General features: G+C 37.8%; 1 protein-coding gene across 1 annotated transcript in view; it reads left to right on the top strand.

The window, feature by feature from the left end:
* The window catches only part of ANO2 (anoctamin 2), a 518536-nt gene that overhangs the window by 272505 nt on the left and 224540 nt on the right, over positions 1 to 21491 (top strand). The window contains exons 11-13 of the mRNA XM_043967816.1: positions 7685 to 7845; positions 12039 to 12121; positions 16465 to 16572. Coding sequence (XP_043823751.1) covers positions 7685 to 7845; positions 12039 to 12121; positions 16465 to 16572 — 352 coding nt within the window. The remainder of the gene's footprint in view (positions 1 to 7684; positions 7846 to 12038; positions 12122 to 16464; positions 16573 to 21491) is intronic.

The following is a 21491-nucleotide window of genomic DNA, read 5'->3' as shown; positions in this document are numbered from 1 at the left end:
TGAAGACAAATGGTAATAATATACAAAGAAGCTACACTGACCCTCAACAAGGAAGAATATAAGATTCTTTATTCCTAGATGTATTATAGTTCTACTCTAACATTGTATTAATAAAAAAATGGAAGAAATTACTGTAAATAAAATTGAAGTGTTTGATTACTCAAAGAGACATGAATTTTATAAAAATAAACCAATATTCTCAAAATTATGAGAAAAGAAATAGATATGAAAAAGAAAATATTTGCAGTAAATATATCAAATATAATAGATCTGTTTTCCAGAATGAATCTACAAGGAACTGATAATTATGCATGAAAAATATGTATGCCCCATTGGAACAATGGTCAGTGGAGGTGAATAAAAAAATTTTATAGTGGAAAACCTAAACTCTAAGCAACTCTAATGAAAAGAGGTTCAAATTCCCCAATATTGGAGAAAAATAAAACAAGACAAAATTGAGGTACTACCATTTTCCCACTAGAATATCAAAATTATAAAATTGAATGTAAATGGGGTTGCAGAAAACATTTTAATATTATACAACAAACATTCTGTAGAGCATTCTGGCAATAAAACAGATCATATCATTTTGACCTTGCAATTTTACTGCTAGTTTTGTATCCTATAGATGTCCTATGAAGAAAAAATAACTATTCAAAAATACTCATAGCTCTACAAACACTTTTATTTGTTACATCTGTTGTTAATATCCTCCAAAAGCCCTCATGGAAACAAACTATATGTTTAACAATTGAAGAATAACTGAACGGAATATTCTTATACTTTTAAAGGGGTAATTATAAACATAAAAAGATATAAAAAACAAAAATTAAAGATGTATTTGGGACACATAGCAAAAGTAATTCTTATTTGCTCTCTGCTATTTTGTTTCTAATTTGTCAAAAACTAGATATTTTATGTAATTCTAATTCTTTATTTTGCATGTTTATTTATCTTTGTTGATAGTAATTAAATGTATAACAAAAGTTTTTTTTAAAAAATTAGCTCCTTTATGAAATAATGTACTCCCCAAAATATAAATCTTCAGATGGAGACTGGGTGATTATCCATGAGGGATTTTTAAAAAGAGATTAATTTCATTTAAGAAGTTGAAACAAATGACTTGTGAGGTCCCATCTAACATTGATATTCTATGATTCTGTGTCTTGAAAAGGAACATAAGTCCCTGGAGAAGAAGGGTTTAGTAGTTTGTCAAAAAAAAAATGGGGCTAAAGGGAATAATCACTGGGAAGAGAGGTGGTAGTCAGACAAGAAAATGGGGACCACCAGAAAACAATGTAAGGGTTTCAGAGGAAAATAAATTTGAATGGATTTCAAATTCCATGACCTTCATAGAAGAGTATATAGCAGTAGCAAGTATTTCAGCATGTTAGTTATTGGAGGCATACAGTTAAGACAGTATGTATGGAAATTATAATTTAATAGGTCAAAGAAACCAAATAAATATGTAATCTATATAAATATCCAAAGATGATCTATTCTAGTTAAGGATTTCATTGGAGTTTAGTGACAAATCTGGGATTATTTTGACTGGTTTGTGTACAGATGGCAATAATCAAGGAAAACTTCATAAAGGAAATGGCCTTTAACTGATTTAAAGAAGGGGAAGAATGTAAACTGGAGGACAGAAAAGGGGTTACTTTTTAAAAGATTCAGTTAATTACCAAGCAAAGGAATGAGACCTTTTGGGATATATGTAAATGATTATATAAATTATAGGAATATATGATGGAAGTTACTTCAAGATGTCTTAGAGAAAATATTAGGAATTCATATCTGGAAGGGGGTTAGATATTTCCATATAAAATGTCTCCCAAACAAGGGTCTTATGTACAAGGTACTTGACCCAGTGTTTGGGAAACATACCAAATAATAATATAAGAAAGAATATTATTTTTTTTAAGTCAACCAGGAAGATACTGGCTTTCTCCCTTACTGTAGACCTAAGATGGCCTAAATGCTCATTTCAGAAACAATGACTTTATGTTTATGCTGTCCAATGTTGATCCTCACAATTATGAAACTTAGTTTGATTGAAAATCTAGTTCTGTGCATTTATGGGGGAAAAAACACCACACCACCAAGCACCAGGACATGGGTGGGGTAGCTGCCTGTTGGTTTATATTAGGACGTGGAAATTATGCCATAGTTCTTCAGAAGGAAAGATATGTAAAAGTCACTGCTGAAGCTGGAAAGTTTCAGTTTATATTTGCTATGAACATATATGTTATATAGCCACGTCCTTTAGAGACAACAACTTGTTTACTAGCATCGGAATCTTCATTTAGTTCTGCCAGTGATTTAGGATGAGAATAGGGTGTGGCGTATAGGGAAGGTCCTAGTGATTGGAGGTTACACATATTATCATGGTAAATTTTCAGTAGCCTATGTGAGTAAACTTGATTTGTGAGATAGCAATTGCCTGGATATGTGTGTATATTCTACACTTGTAACATGTTTCCTTTAGGTTTTTTGACAAGCATCTGCTAAGCACCTGTGTTTGTGTGTGCAAGGACAACTAGAGGAATAAAACAATTATTTGATGAGCCTAAAGTATAAAATAATCTGGGTTAAAATACTCAAATCCCCTCTTTTCTCCTTAATAATAAGTTCTAGTGCTTAAAATATGTGGATAATCTGTGTTCACTTCTCTTTACCCGTGTAAGCAATACGGTGGCTTGAGATGACTAATTCATTAATTGGCTTTATAGTTCTTCCCTGTTAGTCTCAGAAGTTTGGTTATTGATAAATGCCATTTGCAAACTCTGTTGTGTTTATTTTTCAATTATATACTAGAGTAGAAGAGTATATCTTTGGGCTCATACCTATAACAAACTCTATGCTTTACTCATGAAGATTATCGATTATGTGTATTATCTGGGGGGAAATGTTAGTTCTGGGGTGGTTTCATTTGTTATTCAAAAAGCTTGAGAGGAAGAGGGGCAGTAGATAGAGCGTTAGGCCTAGAGTCAGAAAGATTTCATCTTCCTGAGTTCAAATCTGGCCTCAGATACTTACTAGCTATATGACCCTGGGCAAGTCACTTAGCCCTATTTGCCTCAATTTCCTGATTTGTAAAATGAGCTGGAAAAGTAAATAGCAAACCACTCCAGTATCTTTGTCAAGAAAACTCCAAATGGGGGGGGGTCACAAAGTCAAAGAGGACTGAACAATAGCAACAGCAACAAGAGCATTAAAATATTGTTTAGTGGCAGAACATCATGAGAGGTGAATTCCTTGCTGCAAAATAAACAACAAAAAGCCCTCTCCTTGATGAATTCCAACGATCACAATAAAAATAATTTTTGTATTATATATTCTTTCGGCTTTTCCATGGGGAAGGATATAATTTTATATTTTACTAATAACAATTTTTTTAAATATAAAGTGCTTTCTATCTAGCAATTTGATATTGATTTCTTAGAGCAGTATATATTCATTCTTCTTGCTTTACACATGTAGAACTAGAGTAGAAAGATCTGATCCCTTGTACTAACCAGTGCAAGGATGACCCTAAGGACTGATTATATTCACTACCAGAAAGCATCTTAACTCTTAGACTGCTTTATCAGAATGTACTTAAGCAAAACATTTTTATGAAGAAATATTTCTGTTTAGGGACCACTCTCCCTGCTGAAAATCAACAGCCCCAAAAATTGTTTGACCTAACAGTTTTAATTGATTGATTTTTCTTCAGCCCATGTAAAAACACTTGGGGATGAAAAATGTGCACTTGAACTTATTAAGGCTCTGTCACTTACCATTTTGAGTGCAAACCAATTTTGCTTCTTAATGAGACAAGAAACCCTCAAAATTTGACAGTACAAAGAATCCAAGATTTCTAGACATAGTCCTCTACTTTCCATTCTGTTAACAGATGATCTCTTTACTCTCAGGAATTGGTTGAATCAGAATCTCAGAGCTTGGAGAGATTCTAGCTAGCCTCCAGTCCAACACTCTCCCTTTACGTATGAGGAAATCCTTTGCAAACATCATGACAGACTGGAATTTAGTTGTTAGTTGGCAGATTCATTTCTCAACAAATCTTCTAGTCTCTTGTTAATATTGATGTTTTAAGGAAAGGGGAAAGAGACATCTGGGCATTTCCTTGGACTGGTTTTACTTTTTCTACCAAACTCTTTGCATGTGGCAATTGAGAAACAGTTTATTAACTAAGGCAGCAACTTCCCTCCCCATGCTCTTGTTACTAGCCGAGCTCCGTAGCACCCTCTACTGCCCTTTTATATAGCAGGCATAGCTGTGGTTAAAAATTCCAAGGACCCTTTTTTCCTGGCATTTTTGTAGGCAGGTCAAAATTTGATTTTCATGGAATCCATCGTTTCTTTGAAGCTGATCTCCAAATTTAAGAACACTGTTTTTTATCGCCTAGCCACTAGCTTAGGGTAGTCAAGATAGATGATTTCATTCATTTTATTAATTGTAGAACCTCTTGGAAGATAGTTTTTGGCTGGGGTGCAAGGGGTGGGGGAGAGTTGGAGAAATTGAAGCCTAATAATTCTTTGTAATTCTTTGCTTTTTAATAAATAAGAAATATTTTTTATTCTGAACTTAAACTCCCCAAAAGGACATTTCCATATACAAAATGGAATATAAAAAATTAATCTTTGTTCCATACAGCTTGCTTTTTTTTTTTTTTGGCGGGGCAATGGGGGTTAAATGACTTGCCCAGGGCTACACAGCTAGTTATGTGTCAAGTGTCTGAGGCCGGATTTGAACTCAGGTACTCCTGAATCCGGGGCCGGTGCTTTATCCACTATGCCACCTAGCTGCCCCCCATACAGCTTGCTTTTTAAAAAGTATATAATAAATTGAACATGTTACTTTCAATGATATCCTGTATGTTGGTACTTCCTTCTGAACTTCCTGTGTTCTTTTCTCTGTATTTTAAAAAAAAGTTTCATTGGTCTCCCTTTTCCTTTCCCTTTATTTTTTTCACTTTTTACTTCACTATTGTGAGTTTCCTTCAAACTTCCAACCTCTTTTTAGGGGGAAAAGAGGAAAAAACACACCTTGTAATCATTGCAAAGCAAAACAAATTCAAACAGGGACCATGTCTGAAAAATGTTTACCTCTTTCTGTATCTTGAGTCCATCACCCCTTCTAAAGTTCTATTCAGTTCCTTGACTCTTTTCTTCCTTATCTTTTTGTTAGATTTTTCTAGTTCTGAAAGGGATACATTGAGTTATCCAACTCTTTTTTTTTTTTGGTGGAGAAATGAGGGTTAAATAACTTGCCCAGGGTCACACAGCTAATAAGTGTCAAGTGTCTGAGGCCAGATTTGAACTCGGGTCCTCTTGAATCCAGGGCTGGTTCTTTATCCACTGAGCCACGTAATTGCCCAGTTATCTAATTCTTGTGGTATTGTTATCTATTTCTTCTGAAATTTGACTAATTTTTCATTTATATATTTCAAGTGCTATGCCATTCAATGCTTATGTTATATTCTCTCTCTATATATGTGCCTGTGTATGCATGTCTGTGTGTATTAATATATAGTATTTATACATAACATCATCTGTTAACAGAATGGAAAGTAGAGGACTATGTCTAGAAATCTTGACTTCTTTGTACTGTCAAATTTTGAGGGTTTCTTGTCTCATTAAGAAGCAAAATTGGTTTGCACTCAAAATGGTAAGTGACAGAGCCTTAATAAGTTCAACTGCACATTTTTCATCCCCAAGTGTTTTTACATGGGCTGAAGAAAAATCAGTCAATTAAAACTGTTAGGTCAAACAATTGTTGGGACTGTTGATTTTCAGTAGGGAGAGTGGTCCCTAAATGGAAATATTTCTTGATAAAAATGTTTTGCTTAAGTACATTCTGATAAAGCAGTCTAAGATTTAAGCTACTTTCTGGAAGTGAATATAATCAGTCCTTAGGGTTATCCTTGCACTGGTTAGTCTGAAATCATGATTATTGCCCCTACATTTTTAGTTTACTCACCTAAAATTTACTTATATAAGTTCTTCTCTATCCCTTTATTTTTGCTCTGTTGGCATCTTTCTGCACTAAGTATCTTTCTTGTAAACAACAAATTGTTGTGCTCCGCTTCTCTAATCCATTGTGCTATTCTCTTTTCTCTCAAGGGTAAATTCACATCATTCATATTCACTGTTATGTTTATTAGTTTTGTATGTCCCTCCATCATATCCTCTCATACTCTTTCTTTTTTTTTTTTTGCACTTTATCCCAAGGCTTTTATCAAGAAGAAGGTGGTGAAAGATAAAGTGATTAGTACCAGAGGTTCCTTAACTGAAACAGCCTGTTTCTGTTCCAATGCCCCTCTTTTCTTCCCCTTGCCCAGACCCTGATCACTAGTTCTTACCTTTTATTATTTTTCCTTTTAATTCTCTTTTTAGGTTCTACCCTCCAAAGCTCTGATGTTTGTTTGTTTTTTCCAACTCTTTCCTTTTCTGAATTATCCTCCCTCTTACCACGTTTCCCTTTCAAGTTTGATGTATTTCTACACCAAACTCTTTTTGTGTAAGTGTGTGTGTGTTCAATCCACCTTTGTCTAGGTGAGATAAGTGACATTCATATGATGCTCACTTCCTATTCCTCTTCTGCCATGTGTATATGCTCTTTTTACACCCTTGTTATGAGTAATAATAGAAATTCCATCCCCTTCTTTCTTTTTACACTAGAGTGGTGCTTTTTTCCTTGCTTTCTGAGCAACCAAGATTGACTCATGCATGATCATATAGTAAATCAGTAGTGAAGCCAAGAATAAGTACACAAAAATTGTGATATCCTAAGAATCCTATAGGATGCTTATAGGCTATACTTTCTTTTCGTGTTTTTTCTTTATATTTGTTAGCTCTGGGGAGTCGGATTAAACCTACAAACAGTAGAATCAGAAATACCATTGTTGCTGTGGTTTGTCCATTCTTGAAGAGGACCAATGATATCATGGGGTTGATGGCTTGACCTGGTGGTAGATGGTGGTAGATGGACTAAGTGCCATTTCCTGGGATAGACCTTTTCTTTATTTACTAGGACAGTGTAGCTGTTTAGTAAGAGGGTTCTATGTTCACTAGATGTGAATTTGGTGTGAGATGAATTTCTGGAACATCTCAGAATTCCTGAATTTTGCTCTAGCTTTTCCTACTTTAAGTTCAGTTTGTTTGTCTTACTATTTATATTGGTTCTATTAAAACCACAAGTCAGATAGCACATATGAAAAGTTCAACATTTGGGGGAAAATACAGTTCTAGTGCTAAGCTCTACTTTAATAGGGGAATCAGTGACAGTTTAAATTATTTTTTCCAATAGATTTGCATAGAATAGGTTTGCATCAATTTCTCCACATTTCATTGACTAGTTTCTCCTGTGATGGAATATATTTATGAAGCATAGTAATATGAAAGTTGAATTTACTGACCTACACAAGGCTCAAATACATGACATTAATTACAGCATCTCTAGTAATAATTCCTACTATTTCCTTAGGAACTAAAAAGTAAGAATGCTTTTCTAAAGTTGGGCCAATCTGCCCCACAACCCATAAAGATCCATAAGCTCTTCAAGTTCAACAGATGTTTGGGGTGTTTGATAAAGTTATATAATTGGGTTGTACAAACCATTGAGGTATAATCACACATGAACTGGTTTTAAAACAATTGCCTCTCTCTGTCCCCTACAGCAAAGAGATGTGTGACCAGCAGAATGCCTTCACAATGTGCCCACTCTGTGACAAATCCTGTGACTATTGGAACCTCAGTACTGCATGTGGCACAGCACGGGCCAGTCACCTATTTGACAATCCTGCCACTGTCTTTTTCTCCATCTTCATGGCCCTGTGGGGTGAGTAGTGTTCTGGAAGAATTGATAGAGGGACTTTGCTTCTAAACGGTTAGAGTGACCAGAATGTCTGTATCTTAATATTTCTCTCCTTTACCTCATTTTTCACCATTTTCCTTCCTGTGCTGAAAAGAACTTTTTTTGTGGGGAAGTAAAAAAATTTGTCTCCATTTGCCAAATCTTGGGACAAGAATATGAATACTTCTTGAAGCATACATGTGCTGTCTTCTTTAGAGGTTAAGTATAGAAATTTTTCCTTTAATTTCCATGTGAGAATTATTTAGCTGATTTCAATAGAGTTCAAGCCAGTCCACTAATCATTTGTTGAGTGCCTAGCACTTAAGGTACATTTTGCATATTAAGAGAATACAAAAAAATAAATGATTGAAAGTTGAATATTTATAGGAGAAGAGAATGAGGGAATAATCTCTATAGCACAAACTCTGTGCCAGGTAATGTGGTAAACACTTTACATTTGATCTTTACAGCAACTCTGCAAGATAGAAGTTATTATATCCATTTTACTGTGAGATTTAAAATTGGATATTAGATCATAAATCTCCCCTACTTAACCTTTTCCTTAATTTATCTCCCAAACTAGTAAATGGAAGCAGCTCCAGTAAAACGGGTTCCCTCTCTCATAAATGAGGAACCATCTGTATAGAGGACAAGATCAGGATTTTCTAAAGGTGTATCAAAAAGATCATCACGGGGTTTTTCAGCCATATCAACTAAAGAAGCACAGTCATGCAACGGTACCCCCGAGAATGGTAAATCAGGGAGTAGTGTTGCTGGATTAAGAACTGTGCAGCGTTTTAAAGTGATATTCTCATTACCTAACAGGGTTATTTCATACTTAGCCAGCCTTTGATCTGAAAAGGCTTGTGTCCTGTGACGTAGTAAGAGAGCCTCCACTTCGTGAGGGCATTGCACAGTTAGAGGGTTACCTAGGACCAAATCAGAGGCTTTTTCTACCAAAAGCGCTGTGGCCGCCACTGCTCTAAGGCAAGGTGGCACTCCAGCCGCTACAGGGTCCAGCTGAATTGAATAGTAGGCTATAGGACGTTGGTTAGGCCCCAGTGACTGAGTCAGGACTCCAGAAGCCACCCCCCTTTGTTCATGCACAAAGAGAGTGAAAGGCTTACTATAATCTGGTAGTCCTAGGGCAGGTGCTGATAACAAGGCCCGTTTTAATTCTTTTATGGCTGAGAGATGCTGGGGATCCAACTGTAAAATGTCTGGAACAGAACTTTTTGTAAGAGCTATGAGGGGTTTAGTAATTTCACCAAAAGAGGGTATCCATTGTCTACAGTACCCAGCTGCTCCCAGAATGGCTCTCAACTGCCTCTTAGTAGTGGGGGCAGAGAGCTGTTGAATGGCCTGGACTCGCTTAGAAGAGACAGAGCGAGTTCCAGCAGCCAAAATAAATCCTAAATATTCTACCTGGGGCAAACACCATTGTACCTTTGTCTTGGAAACCTTGTGTCCTCTCTTGTGCATCTCCAGCAGTAAGTGACGGCTATCTTCCTGACAAATTTCAGCATTAGGAGAGGCCAAAAGTAAGTCATCAACATATTGTACTAGTGTGGAGGCTTTAAAGGTAATAGAGGCCAGATCCTGCTGTAAAATTTGGGAAAATAATGTGGGACTGTCTACAAATCCCTGTGGGAGTCTAGTCCAGGTCCACTGTCTATTTTTCCAGGTAAAAGCAAATAAATATTGGAAGTCCTCATGTACTGGTATGGAGAAAAAGGCAGAGCAAAGGTCTACCACTGTGAAACATGTAGATTCATAGGGAATTGATGAAATTATCATAGCCGGATTTGCGACTATAGAATGTCTAGGAATAACATAATTATTAATCGCTCTAAGATCTTGCACAAAGCGATAAACAGGTTTACCATCTGGCCCAGGCTTGGGTTTTTTAACTGGCAAAATGGGAGTATTGCATGGAGAGTGATGACATGGAATAATAATACCCTGGCTTTTCAAAGCCTCAATTATAGGGGTGATCCCTTCTATTGCTTCCCTAGACAATGGATACTGTGGAATGGAGGGGGGTGGCCCCCCCTTAACTTTAAAGGTAACAGGTATGGCAGACTTAAGGAGCCCCACCTCATTAGGGGATGAGGCCCATAAAGACTCAGGAATGTCAGAGGGGATTTTGGATACCTCCCCTGCTGATCCTTGAGCTTCTGTAAGTAAAATTGGTAATAAATGAACAGTATCCTCTGGCAATTGTAGGGAGACAGCCCCATCTGGAGCACAAGATATGGTTGCTCTAAGCTTACAAAGGAGATCACGACCTAATAAATTTACAGGGGCATCAGGCATGAGTAAAAATGAATGTTCTACTGTTAAGGGCCCCATAGATACCATGCGAGGATTCAATTTTGCCACTCTCTGGCTCTTTCCTGAGACTCCTACTACATTTAAAAATCCTACAGGTCTACACCCAGCATCTGGTTTGCTTACTAATACTGATTTAGAGGCTCCTGTGTCTAGCAGACAATCATAATAAGTCTCCCCCACTTTTAGGGTGACTATGATAGTCACAAGGTGATGTTGATTAGAAGGATAGGAAAGTAGAAACACAATACAAATCGTCTTAAGTCTAAGCTTAGTCTATATTCCTTATAACAACTCACCAAACCGACAAGGCCACCTTTGGAGAGAGAGTCTGTGCGGCGCCGTCAGGAGTCCCGCCAAGCAGGCAAAAAGGCTCCTCCCCTTCTCTCCACCCCGGAAGTCCAAAAAACCCGGCAGGCAGTCTGACATGCGCAGCAGGCGCACTGTTCATCTCCTCCCCAAAAGGGTGGTCCTTGAAAAACTGGCGTCTTTCAGTTATCCTAACCGACTGTTAAAAACTTTCATATTTTACCACATTACAGTTGAGGAAACTGAGACCAAAAGAGGTTAAGTGAGTTGCCCAGGGTCACACATTTAGTAAGTATCTGAGATAAGATTTCAACTCAGGTGTTCCTGACTCTAGGCCCATCATTCTATCAAGTGCATCTCTTAGCTGCCTTAAACATATTTGCTATTATAAAATTCATTCTACAGTCTGTCTTTAAAAGACTTATCAAATGTTCTTCCTAAAATGTGGTACGCAGAATTGAACATAATACTTGAGATGTGGTGTGACAAACACTTCCTTAATGCTGTAAACTATGGACTTCCTTATGATTGTCTTTGTTCTTATTATTTTCATTTCACATAACTGGATTACATGGATGGATGGATAGACAGGGTATTTATTAAATACCTATTATTTGCCAGGAACTCTTCTAGCTAGCCGGGGAAATACAAATACAACATTGATCGTTCTGGTGCAAAGTCTGCTTAGTTTATCATTAGGTTCATAAAGTGTAGTGAGAAATATGTGCATTCCTAATTTGTAATTTACTACCTCTGTAACCTCAGAGGAGTGTGGGTGTTGGATTAGATGATTTCTAAGATTCCTTCTACTTCTCAGATCATATAGTTCCATGGAGGCTTTCTTGAGTCACAAGAGGATAAGGGCAAAAGGATTTCTAGGCATATGGAGTTTGTTCATACTTAGAATGTTTTTAAATGAAATTAGTTTTCAAAAAGCAGAACAAGGGGGCAGCTAGGTGGCGCAGTGGATAAAGCACCAGCCCTGTATTCAGGAGTACCTGAGTTCAAATCTGGCCTCAGACACTTGACACTTACTAGCTGTGTGACCCTGGGCAAGTCACTTAACCCTCATTGCCCCGCCAAAAAAAACCAAACAAACAAAAAGCAGAACATGAGTTTGTATTATAGTAAAAATGCATAAATGTAGGTACTCTGTGAACCTCTTTTAATCTTTAGAATATCTTCTTATTCATTCTATGTCCACTGTCATCATCCCATTATAAGTGGGCTATTTTCTTTCTTTCATTAGTTATATAATTTAGGATAGAATTTTTTATACACACACACAACACACACACATACACATACACTGTGGGGAGAGTAGAGATTCTTTGTATACATCTTGGTACTTGAGGAGATGTGGAATATTTGCTTTGGAATTGGTTTTGATCTTGCTTAGAAGTAAAGGAATTAATTAAATGTTGTAAGGGGAGGGGAGGGCTCCAGTTTGAACCACAAGGGTAGAAAGAAGCATTGCCTTGAAAAGCCTAACTGAGCTTCTGTCTATTTCTCTCTCTTGTTTACTTCATCACCCTAAGCCACCATGTTCCTTGAAAACTGGAAGCGGCTGCAGATGAGACTAGGCTACTTCTGGGATCTGACTGGCATAGAAGAGGAAGAAGTGAGTTTTCTTACATATCTGTTTGACCTTGTCATGGCCTTCCCCTGGGAGTTTCTGCTGTCTTGATGAAATGAGGGATGGGGAGAGGAAACAACTGATGCTTCTTGGTCACTGCCTTTGCTTGCCTTCCTGAGTGAGATATCCCCAGAATACCAGTCATATTATGCCAAATTTTAATGTAGCTAATTCAATATCTTCCATGAAATAAGATTGCACCACTGAAAAGCACTGGGCTTTTGTGGTGGCCCTGAATTGGAGTTTCTTCCTGCCAATCCCATCTCCCCCTGCCTCCCAATCAAAATAAAGGCAATGAATCAGATAAATCTTAATTAACATAGATACAAATCATTTTAAAAGACCACCAATTTTATAGAGAGTATTTTAGGACTTTTGTTTCTTTGGAGCCAAGGGACACTGTTCTCTCTACCTGTCTATAAGTGGTCTCTCAAAGACTTTCGTATTCACTCTCCTTGAATTTTTCTATGTTTATGTCCAAGTATCTCCTGTCAGGTTGCTTTCACCATCTTGGAAGTGGGGTAGGGCTGAGAGTAGGGAAATCTTCCTTAACAGTGATGGAAAGAATAACAAAAGTTCTGGCAGATAATTCTGGCTGTGGGAAACTGGGATAAGAACAAAAAGGTTAAGGGTGGGTTCTCCTAAAGACAAGTTTTCCAGAACAAATAATATTAAACTAAAAAGAAAATTGCTTCAGGGTTTGATGAGACATCTAGTGTTTTGTTGGGTGCTCATGATAAATAGAAAACTTGAAGGTATGTGTAATAAGTTAACAGAGCCAGAATTCAAACCCCGGTACCTCCCATGACTCCAAATCTAATAGTCTTTACACTCTGCCAAGATGACTTTCTTCCTGGCTGAAACTAGTCATGGACCTCAGCTGTCCCAGTTTATTTTGGTTTCCACAGCTCCTCTTAGCCACAGGTACCATGTATTAATCTTTGAGGGTATTGGTGATGGAGAAAAAGGTCAAGGAAATGCAGTGCCAGGTGACATGTGGTGGGGGAAGACAAGGGAGATTCAATGTCATTCAGGAGCTGCTCATCAAGGTCAGCTATAAATGTTGAAGCAGCTGTCACATGAGTGGAGAACTTTCTTTACTCCCATGTTCTGACCAAAAAAAACATGGTGAGTGGTATATAGTTAATAAAGCTCTGAACTGAAAGCCAGTTTTTCTGTGTTCTCCATTGACCTGGAGTACTTCTTGTGACCTGAGGCAAAGAAATCCTTAGCTACATATATCAGTTACTTCTTGGTTTCCTAACTGATCCAGATGTCTCTTGCTGATCCAGAGATCATTTAATCCAATTACCTCATTTTTTAAGGTGAAGAAACCTTTCTTTGAACCTTTGCCTAGAGTAGCAAAGTGTCTTGCCCAAGGTCACCCAGTGTTAGAGCTGCAACCAAAAACCACCTCCAGACTTTGAATTGGAAGGGAGCTTAGAAATCATTTAGTTCAAAGTGTCTTAAACTGTGGGTCATGACCCCCTATGGGGTCAGGTAACTGAATGTGGGGGTTGTGAAAAATTTGGCAACAGTAAAAGTTTATGTATGCCTATTTTATATACTTGTATACCCATGGTCATGTAAAGATTTCTTGGGGTGAAAGCGGGTTATAAGTGGAAAAAAAATGAAGAAGCCTTGATTTAGATCGATCCCTTCACCTTAAAGAAAAGGGAACTGAGGTTCACATGATTTGTCCAAGGTCACACAGGTATTTATAGAAGACCCAGGATTAGAACCTTGATCTTGGCTGTAATACTTAGCACTTAATAGCAAGTCAGTCTTTAAGTCCCAGTTTCTCTATATGCAAAATGGAGATGTTAATACTTAGAGTACTTTTTCAATAATGCAAACACAGAGTTTTGTAAACTTTAAAGCATTATAGAAATGTGAGCTGTTATCATCATCACCACCACAACCACCACCACTGCCGTCATCATCCTTTTAGGTGATATCTCTGAAAGTATTTGATCACAGGAAATCCTTAACATGCTGAAGCCTGACCAAAGTTGAAAAGGATTGAGAACTGGGTAGATATGACCAGTAAGATCCCTTTCTTTTAGGGGTTTTCTACAGGGTAATTTTAGTCATATATTATGGAGAGTGTTCAGTGTGTGTAGGTCCCTATGTCACCTATTATGGGGAAGAAGGTAGAGATATGACAGACCTCAGATCACTAAAGGAATTTATAATGTTGCTGGAAAGGACATCATTAATGTGCTTCAGGCAATAGAGTAGGGTAGCCTAAGTCAATTCTTGGAAAAGTAGAGTCTTGAACCAGGTTGTAAAGATGAACAGAGAAATGTTTAGGAGAGAGTTAAGTGACCTGAAATGAAGGCAAGAGGGGGCACTTACTATATAATTTGGACATATGCCCCCAGATAAGTTATTAGCAGATTTACACAGCTAAAACACAAGATCCAGCCTGGGAGGAGATGAAAGTTAAAGTTAATGCTAGCAACATGTTATAATGGAAAGGCCCCAGTGTTTCATGTTATTGGACTTGAATTTGAATCCCAGCTGTGATACTTAAAACAGTTGTTTAATAAGCAACCACTGTGTGTTGAATATGGTGGGTACTATAAAGGAGATAGCCAGTCTAGAGAAGATAAAGTTCTTAGCCTTAAGGAACTTACAATTCGGGTGAGAAGGAGGAGGTAAGAGTTCAGTACCAAAAAGCTCTAATACACAGTAGGCTATTTCAAGTGAAAAACAGGGTAATTACTACCTGTGTAATTTTGTCCAAGTTACTTAACCTCCCTTGACATTTATAAAAAAAGGGGATTAGATTTTATGATTTCTGAAGTCCTTCAAACATTAGGGTAATCAAGTAGCCATGAAAATAGAGAATGTACATTTCTATGCCTAGTGGGAAGAATTTTGGAAAGTTGGGATTGGGGCAAGAATACAGTCTTGGAAAAAGACCCTTAGCATCATATAACCATAGGTTTAGAGCTAGAAAAGAATTTAGAGATTAGTGAATGTAGCCATCTAAATTTTATAAATGAGGAAACTAGAATCCCAAGAGGTTAAATAAACTCTCGGGCAGCTATGTGGCACAGTGAATAGAGCCCTGGCACTGGAGTCAGGAGGACCTGAGTTCAAATTCAGCCTCAGACACTTAACCCTTACTAGCTGTGTGACCCTGGGCAAGTCACTTAACCCCAATTGCCTCACTAAAAAAACAAAAATAAAAACAAAAACATATATAAATAAACTCTCTAAAGTCATGCAAATAGTAAGGCCTCAAGCCAAATTGCAACCCAGGTATTCACAAGTCACTTTCAGTACTTTTGCTTCTATATCACACCTTTTCCAGATATCTCCCTCCCCATCCAGTTAGATTTTGGACTTCAGTGATGTCTCTAAGGATAGCCAGTGATTATTCTATTTCCTACAGTCTCACCCAAGGGAAAATGGAACCACAGAACTAGAAAGAATCCATTTTTTCATCTCTGAGTGTTTTGTCTCTTTTGTTGAGATCTTCCCTTCTAGCTCACAACTTGGCTGACTAGGTGGGCTTATGAAAGTCATTTTGGAAGATAATTACCCGGGACCTTGTGGAGAGAGATGATCTAAAGATCTCAACAAATCATTGTCAGGGTTAAGGAATGGGAGGGGTAGTTGGCCCTTCATTTGGTTTAGGATCCAATAACCCCTCACTTCTCAGCTCAGTGATACTGCTATTTTCTTGTCTATCTGGTACTTCTTTGTTTTGCATGGTTTAGCACAATCTAGTGGCACTTAGGTAGTTCTCATTGACTGTAAAGGTTTGACCAAGTGATGGTTTTGCTTTTTGACATTTAACATTAGCTACTTGGGGAAGTAGAACGACGGAGCCCAAACAGCTGTGCTATACCTGTTTTACTTGCAAGCAGTAGGGACCCATATGTATTTTGGCCTTCTAGCCCAGAGATGATTGAATCTTCATGCTTTGGGTAGAAGCTTATTTTGGTGGGATGACCAGCACCGCTCTTGTGTTTTCAGTTAAACTGTTTGTGATAGAAAGCTTGTGGTTTTCTTTTGAAGCAGCTGACCTGCTAATGTATCCTCTTTCTTTTCTCAACATCTGCACTACACCAAGGAAAATGCTCAGGTTTGGTTTTCAGTGTGGCAACAGATGTCTGTCTTTTCCTTCTTCCCATGTTCTCTGTTGTGTTTTTGGTCCCTACTCCTTGTGATTGATCCATGACAGTTAATAGCTTACCTTACTGAACCATAGTTTTCATGTATTTGTTATGTTTGGCTATTTTCCAGTGGCTAAGAACTCTTCTTCTTTAATCTTCATGACCATCTTTCTCCTCTGCTCTTATTTTGGGTTTTAGGAACATTCCCGACCTGAATATGAAACTAAGGTTCGAGAAAAAATGCTGAAAGAGAATAAGTCCCTCGTCCAGAAAATGGAAACAGATAAAACTGAGAGTGATGATGAGGTAAGTTGCAGAGGTTCCCCTGTCCTTACTAATTTTAGCTTCCCGATATTGTGTTCTTGTTGCTGGAATTACTTGATGAATGAAAGGTTAGAATGTTGGAGATAAATGAATTTCTTCCTCATTGATAAGGTAAAATGAAATGAGAACATAGCATTTTGTTTTGTCACTGTGGCCAAAACTTGTAGGAAGGGGTCATAAGTCATATTTTCATCAACATTTTGCTCTCAATTGCCCTTTTTTCACTCTCTGAAGGGTGGGTAGAGGGTATGTTAGGGGAACATGTTTGGGGAAGCAAGGGAGGCAATCTTGACCTTGTTCATCTTGCCTACATCAAATTTTTGAGCTTCCAGGTCCAGTGGGAATTTCAGGAGATACACTACAAAATGGCTCTAAGGGCCCAAAGTAGGAAGTCAAAAGTTCAGCTGTCTAAGCTGCCATCACCAATTCTAGCATCCTGCTGCTTACTTGGGAATCCTTGAAAAATCCACATATAGGATTATGGGTTATGGTTTCTCATTTGTGCTGCATTTCATACATTAATGGTGTCTTGCTAGGCATTCAAAAAGATACTATAAATGGTGTATGTCTCCTCTACTCTCATCCATCTCCAACCCTTTGAATTTATGTTTCTGTTCCTGCCAAATATGGACTGAATGAAATGATGAGTTTCTAAAACTCTATTTTGTTTTTCACATTTGCCCTTACTGCATCCTCTATCTGAATTCAAATTTGTCATGAATTAATTTTAATTCTGTTTACATACTCAGAGTTAGGAACTCTCCATCTTAACATGTAAAATTATGCAAAGCCAAAGGCAAAAGAATGTGGTTTTTTTTTTTTCAAAAAAACAAACCACAGGCTCTCTTTTCAATAGGACTTCAGTATAAGACAGAGAGGCCTTCTCCTTGCTCAGAGTTGTGTTGTTTGGAAATTATCAATTTGTTCTTAGGGAAAATAATCATCATTTTCAGTATCACTACCTTGAGCGACAACAAAAGTCTATCAAAAAGCAATCATCAAGTGACATTATTTTCATCTTTCTCTCAATTCCAAATACTTTTGAGTTATTCTCCCCTTTCTCTGTCTTTATCTTCCCTCTCTCTCTTCTTATTCCTCTCTATCCCTGCCTTTCCACCCTAACCTTGAGTTTCTTCCTGCATACTGCCTCCCCAACTATTTACAAAGAATCATAGATTTATATGCGGAAGGGACTTTAGAAAGCATCAAATCCAGTCCCATAACTTTACAGATAGGGAAACTGAGGCGCAGAGAGGCTTGCCTTATTTCACTCAGGTAGCAAGGGGAAGGGTTCTTTGACTAAATCTTGTGTGCTTTTACAGTGTTCTACATTCTCCTAGACCTGAAATAAATAAACTGTCTATTTTATTTGGCTTACTCACATTTGCCCTAATAAGTAGCTGCTTTCATTGAATCAGAGAATCTTATATCATTTTTTCATTTTATGATACTTGCCTTTTAATAGAGTATATTTCATTTGAATCCCTGCTTGTATGTGTTTTGGAGTTAGCCATTCCTTCTTTGGGGGTGGGAGGGATGACTGCTATATCTACAATAATTTTTATACTCTCAAGTGTATTCATTGATTTACATGTCTCTTCAGTTTTGTTTCTTGAATTGGGGTCTACACTAAATAGGCTGGTTAGCTCTGCTTAATCTCACCTCTGCTCACCTCAGTTTTTCTGCTGACCCATAGCTTTTAGGGCTAACCTTCCTCTGATTTTTTGTGGTTCAATGACATGGTTCTCAGGACCCTCTGTGTGAGGAACAACAGAATCCCTGGTGCTTGGGTGGTTCCAACCTGAGCCCTATGGTTTCTGTACTGGTTTCTGTCTGCTGCCCCTCCCTGGGGCTTTTAAGATCCCCACCTTGGGGCTTTCTGATCATTCTGGGGTTTTCTTTTTCTTTTTTTTTTTTTGGTCTTTTTTGAATGGCAATGAGGGTTAAGTGACTTGCCCACGTCACACATCTAGTAAGTGTTAAGTGTCTGAGGTCAAATTTGAACTCAGGTCCTCCTGACTCCAGGGCCAGTGCTTTATCCACTGTGCTACCTAGCTGCCCCACTCTGGTGTTTCCTTGAGAGGGTGTTTGATCTTGTTGCCTTTTAAGACAGATCCTAGCAGAGAGGGATTTCTGAGATGATAACTTTAAAAAAAGGGACTGAATCAAGAAAGCTGTTTTTTAATTGTGTGTTTGTATTTTAAGGACAGAACACATGCATCAATGTGCCTATTTATCTGAATCCCTGACATTTTTTATCATTGTTGCCAATTTTATGGAGTAGAAATGATATAAAGGCATATCAGGCATATATCTCATAAGTATTCCCTCTCTCTGTTCACACAGCCACAACCCTAGTTCAGGCCCTTGCCTGATACTGTAATTGTCTCCTAAGCGTTGTCCTTAATAGTCTCTCCCTCTTTATTCCACCTTCCACACTGCTGCCAAAATGTTATTCTCAAAGCCCAGGTTTGACCATGGCACTCCACTGTGGGATATTTTCTCAAACTTTTCATATACTTTTTCCTCATCTGAGAATTTTTTTTATTTTCTTCAACTTTCAACTTGGGTGTCACCTCTTCTGTGAAGCTAATCCTTTTCAGTTCTTAGTGGCCTAACCCTTCCTAACCGTCCTTAAGTATACCTATTTACATCTGTGTTGCATCCCCTTAAGAGAATATAAGCTCTTTGAGGGCAGGGATTATATCATTTTTCAATTTGTTTTTCTAGTGCCTAAAACAGAGCCTCATACAATAAATATTTGTTGAGCTGAAAGTATTGCTGTTCTCACTAAGATTCTAGTAGTTGGAATGAAGTACTACAATGAATCAGGCTGTATATCTGCCTTTGGATGGAAAAATGTTGCTCCTGCTTGTAGACATTTACATGCCACTTTAAAGTGGGTTTAGATTACATTTTAGAGCTTAAATTGGTAAATAAGTTAGGAAAAGTAGCTCTGAGATAAACACAGAAGAGGACTCAATATTTATTTTGTGACCCTGACTGTCTCTCTTACATTCCCTGGGCCGGCCTCGGATTTACACCTACTACCACACATGGCAAGTTAACTCTACCCATTGCCTATATTCCATAGCTGTGCAATGGAATAAGATCATAACCACTGATGCTTTTTGGAGTGAAAGAGTATGGTAAAGTGTAAAGAATATCAGTTTGGGAATTAAGAGACCTGGATTCTAGTCTCTAGTCTTGGCTCTACCAGTAGTGTGTGTGCACTCTCTCTCTCTCTCTCTCTCGCTCTCTCTCTCTCTCTCTTGCTCTCGCACCTTTTTTTCCCTCTCTCTTCTCCCTCTACACTCCTATCCTGTTCATTTTCTCTCTTTTTCTCCTCTTTCTTCTCTCTTTCCTTCTCCTTCCCTCTTTATTCTCTAGCCTTCTCTCCCTCTCCTCTCCTCTCCTCTTAATTCTCTTTCTCTCTCTGTCTGTCCGCCTGTTTCTGCCCCACTTTCTCTCAAACCCCTCTTCTCCCTCTCCCTTTTTCATCCCTTCCTCTCCTTCCCTCCTCCTCCTTCTCTATGAACTTGAGAATTCTCATTTTCATACTATACAAAATCAGGGGATTGTATACTGATTTCTAAAGGTCTATTTTAGATCAAAAATGTAAATTCTAATAAAAAAAAAACCTAGGGTTTCTTGGGGAATGCCCTGAATCACTGAATTTTAAAGTTGGAAAGCCAAATCTCAGTAGTCATCTTGAGCAAGTCTTACATCCAAAAAACATTTCCAATAAAATATTTCCTAAAAGTGATCATCCAGTCTCTTTTTGAAAATACTTCCAGGTAGGGGAAACCCATTATTTCCAAAGGCAACCCATTCCACATATAGATAGATCTATTAGTAAGTTTTCCTGATATAAACTTAAATTTCACCTATTTTCAATCTCTATCCAACACTCCTTTTTCTGCCATCTGGGATAAAAAAAAAGACCAAGACTAACCTCTGTATAAAAGCCATTGAACTACTTGAAGACAGCTTTCATACCTCTCCAAGATTTCTCTCTTTCAAGTTGAGTGTCCCTGGTTACTTCAACTGATCCTTAAGTAGGATAGACTCAAGGCCTTTGACCCTCCTGGTTACTTACCTCTGGACAGCTTATCAAGGTCTTTTCTTAACTGTGTCTCCCAGAACTGAATAGAACACTTCAGATACAGATTGACAAGAGCAAAATATGGTGAGATTCTCACCTCTTTCTTCCTAAAAGGTTTACCTCTTAAATCTAACCTCAGACACTTACTAGCTATGTGACCCTCAGCAAGTCACTTAAACCCATTTTCTTAAACATTTGGGGCCATCCTCAGTCATCCTGATAATGTATCTTGCCACTGGACCCAGATGGTTCAGGGGGATAAAGTGAGGCTGGTGACTTTGCACAGTCCTTTCTCACTTATATCCAATTCAGTACAAGTTATGACATCTGTCATGGTCATCTTCGAGAATGAAAGACAAACAACAACAATTTCTCAATGCAGGCCAAAAACTAGCACTAGATAGAACTTGTCTGTCTTATCTTTTATATTTCCAGCATCTCACACAGTGCCTAGCATTTTAGTAGATTCTTATGTGTGTTGATTGATTTGGCCTCTGATGAATTAGGTTTAAATCCCATCAATCGTTGAGATCACCTATGTGACCTTGGGGTAAGTACTTAACTTTTTCCAAGGTCTCGTTTCCTTATCTGCAAAATGAGGTTAATAATACTTGCACCACCTACTCCACATGATTATTTTGATGAAAATGTTGTGTAACTCTATAAATCAGGGTGAGCAGTAGCAGTTAGTCTTGGATTAATTGATGAACAAGTATTTATTCAGGCCCTGTCCTGATGGCTGGAGAATACAAACACAAGATATAAAAAATAAACAATTCGGGGCAGCTACGTGGCA

This window comes from Dromiciops gliroides, chromosome 5, assembly GCF_019393635.1.
Source record: "Dromiciops gliroides isolate mDroGli1 chromosome 5, mDroGli1.pri, whole genome shotgun sequence".
Taxonomy (NCBI): Eukaryota; Metazoa; Chordata; class Mammalia; order Microbiotheria; family Microbiotheriidae; genus Dromiciops; species Dromiciops gliroides.
Note: the sequence above shows the minus strand (reverse complement) of the source record. Positions and strands in the feature narration are given on the sequence as shown.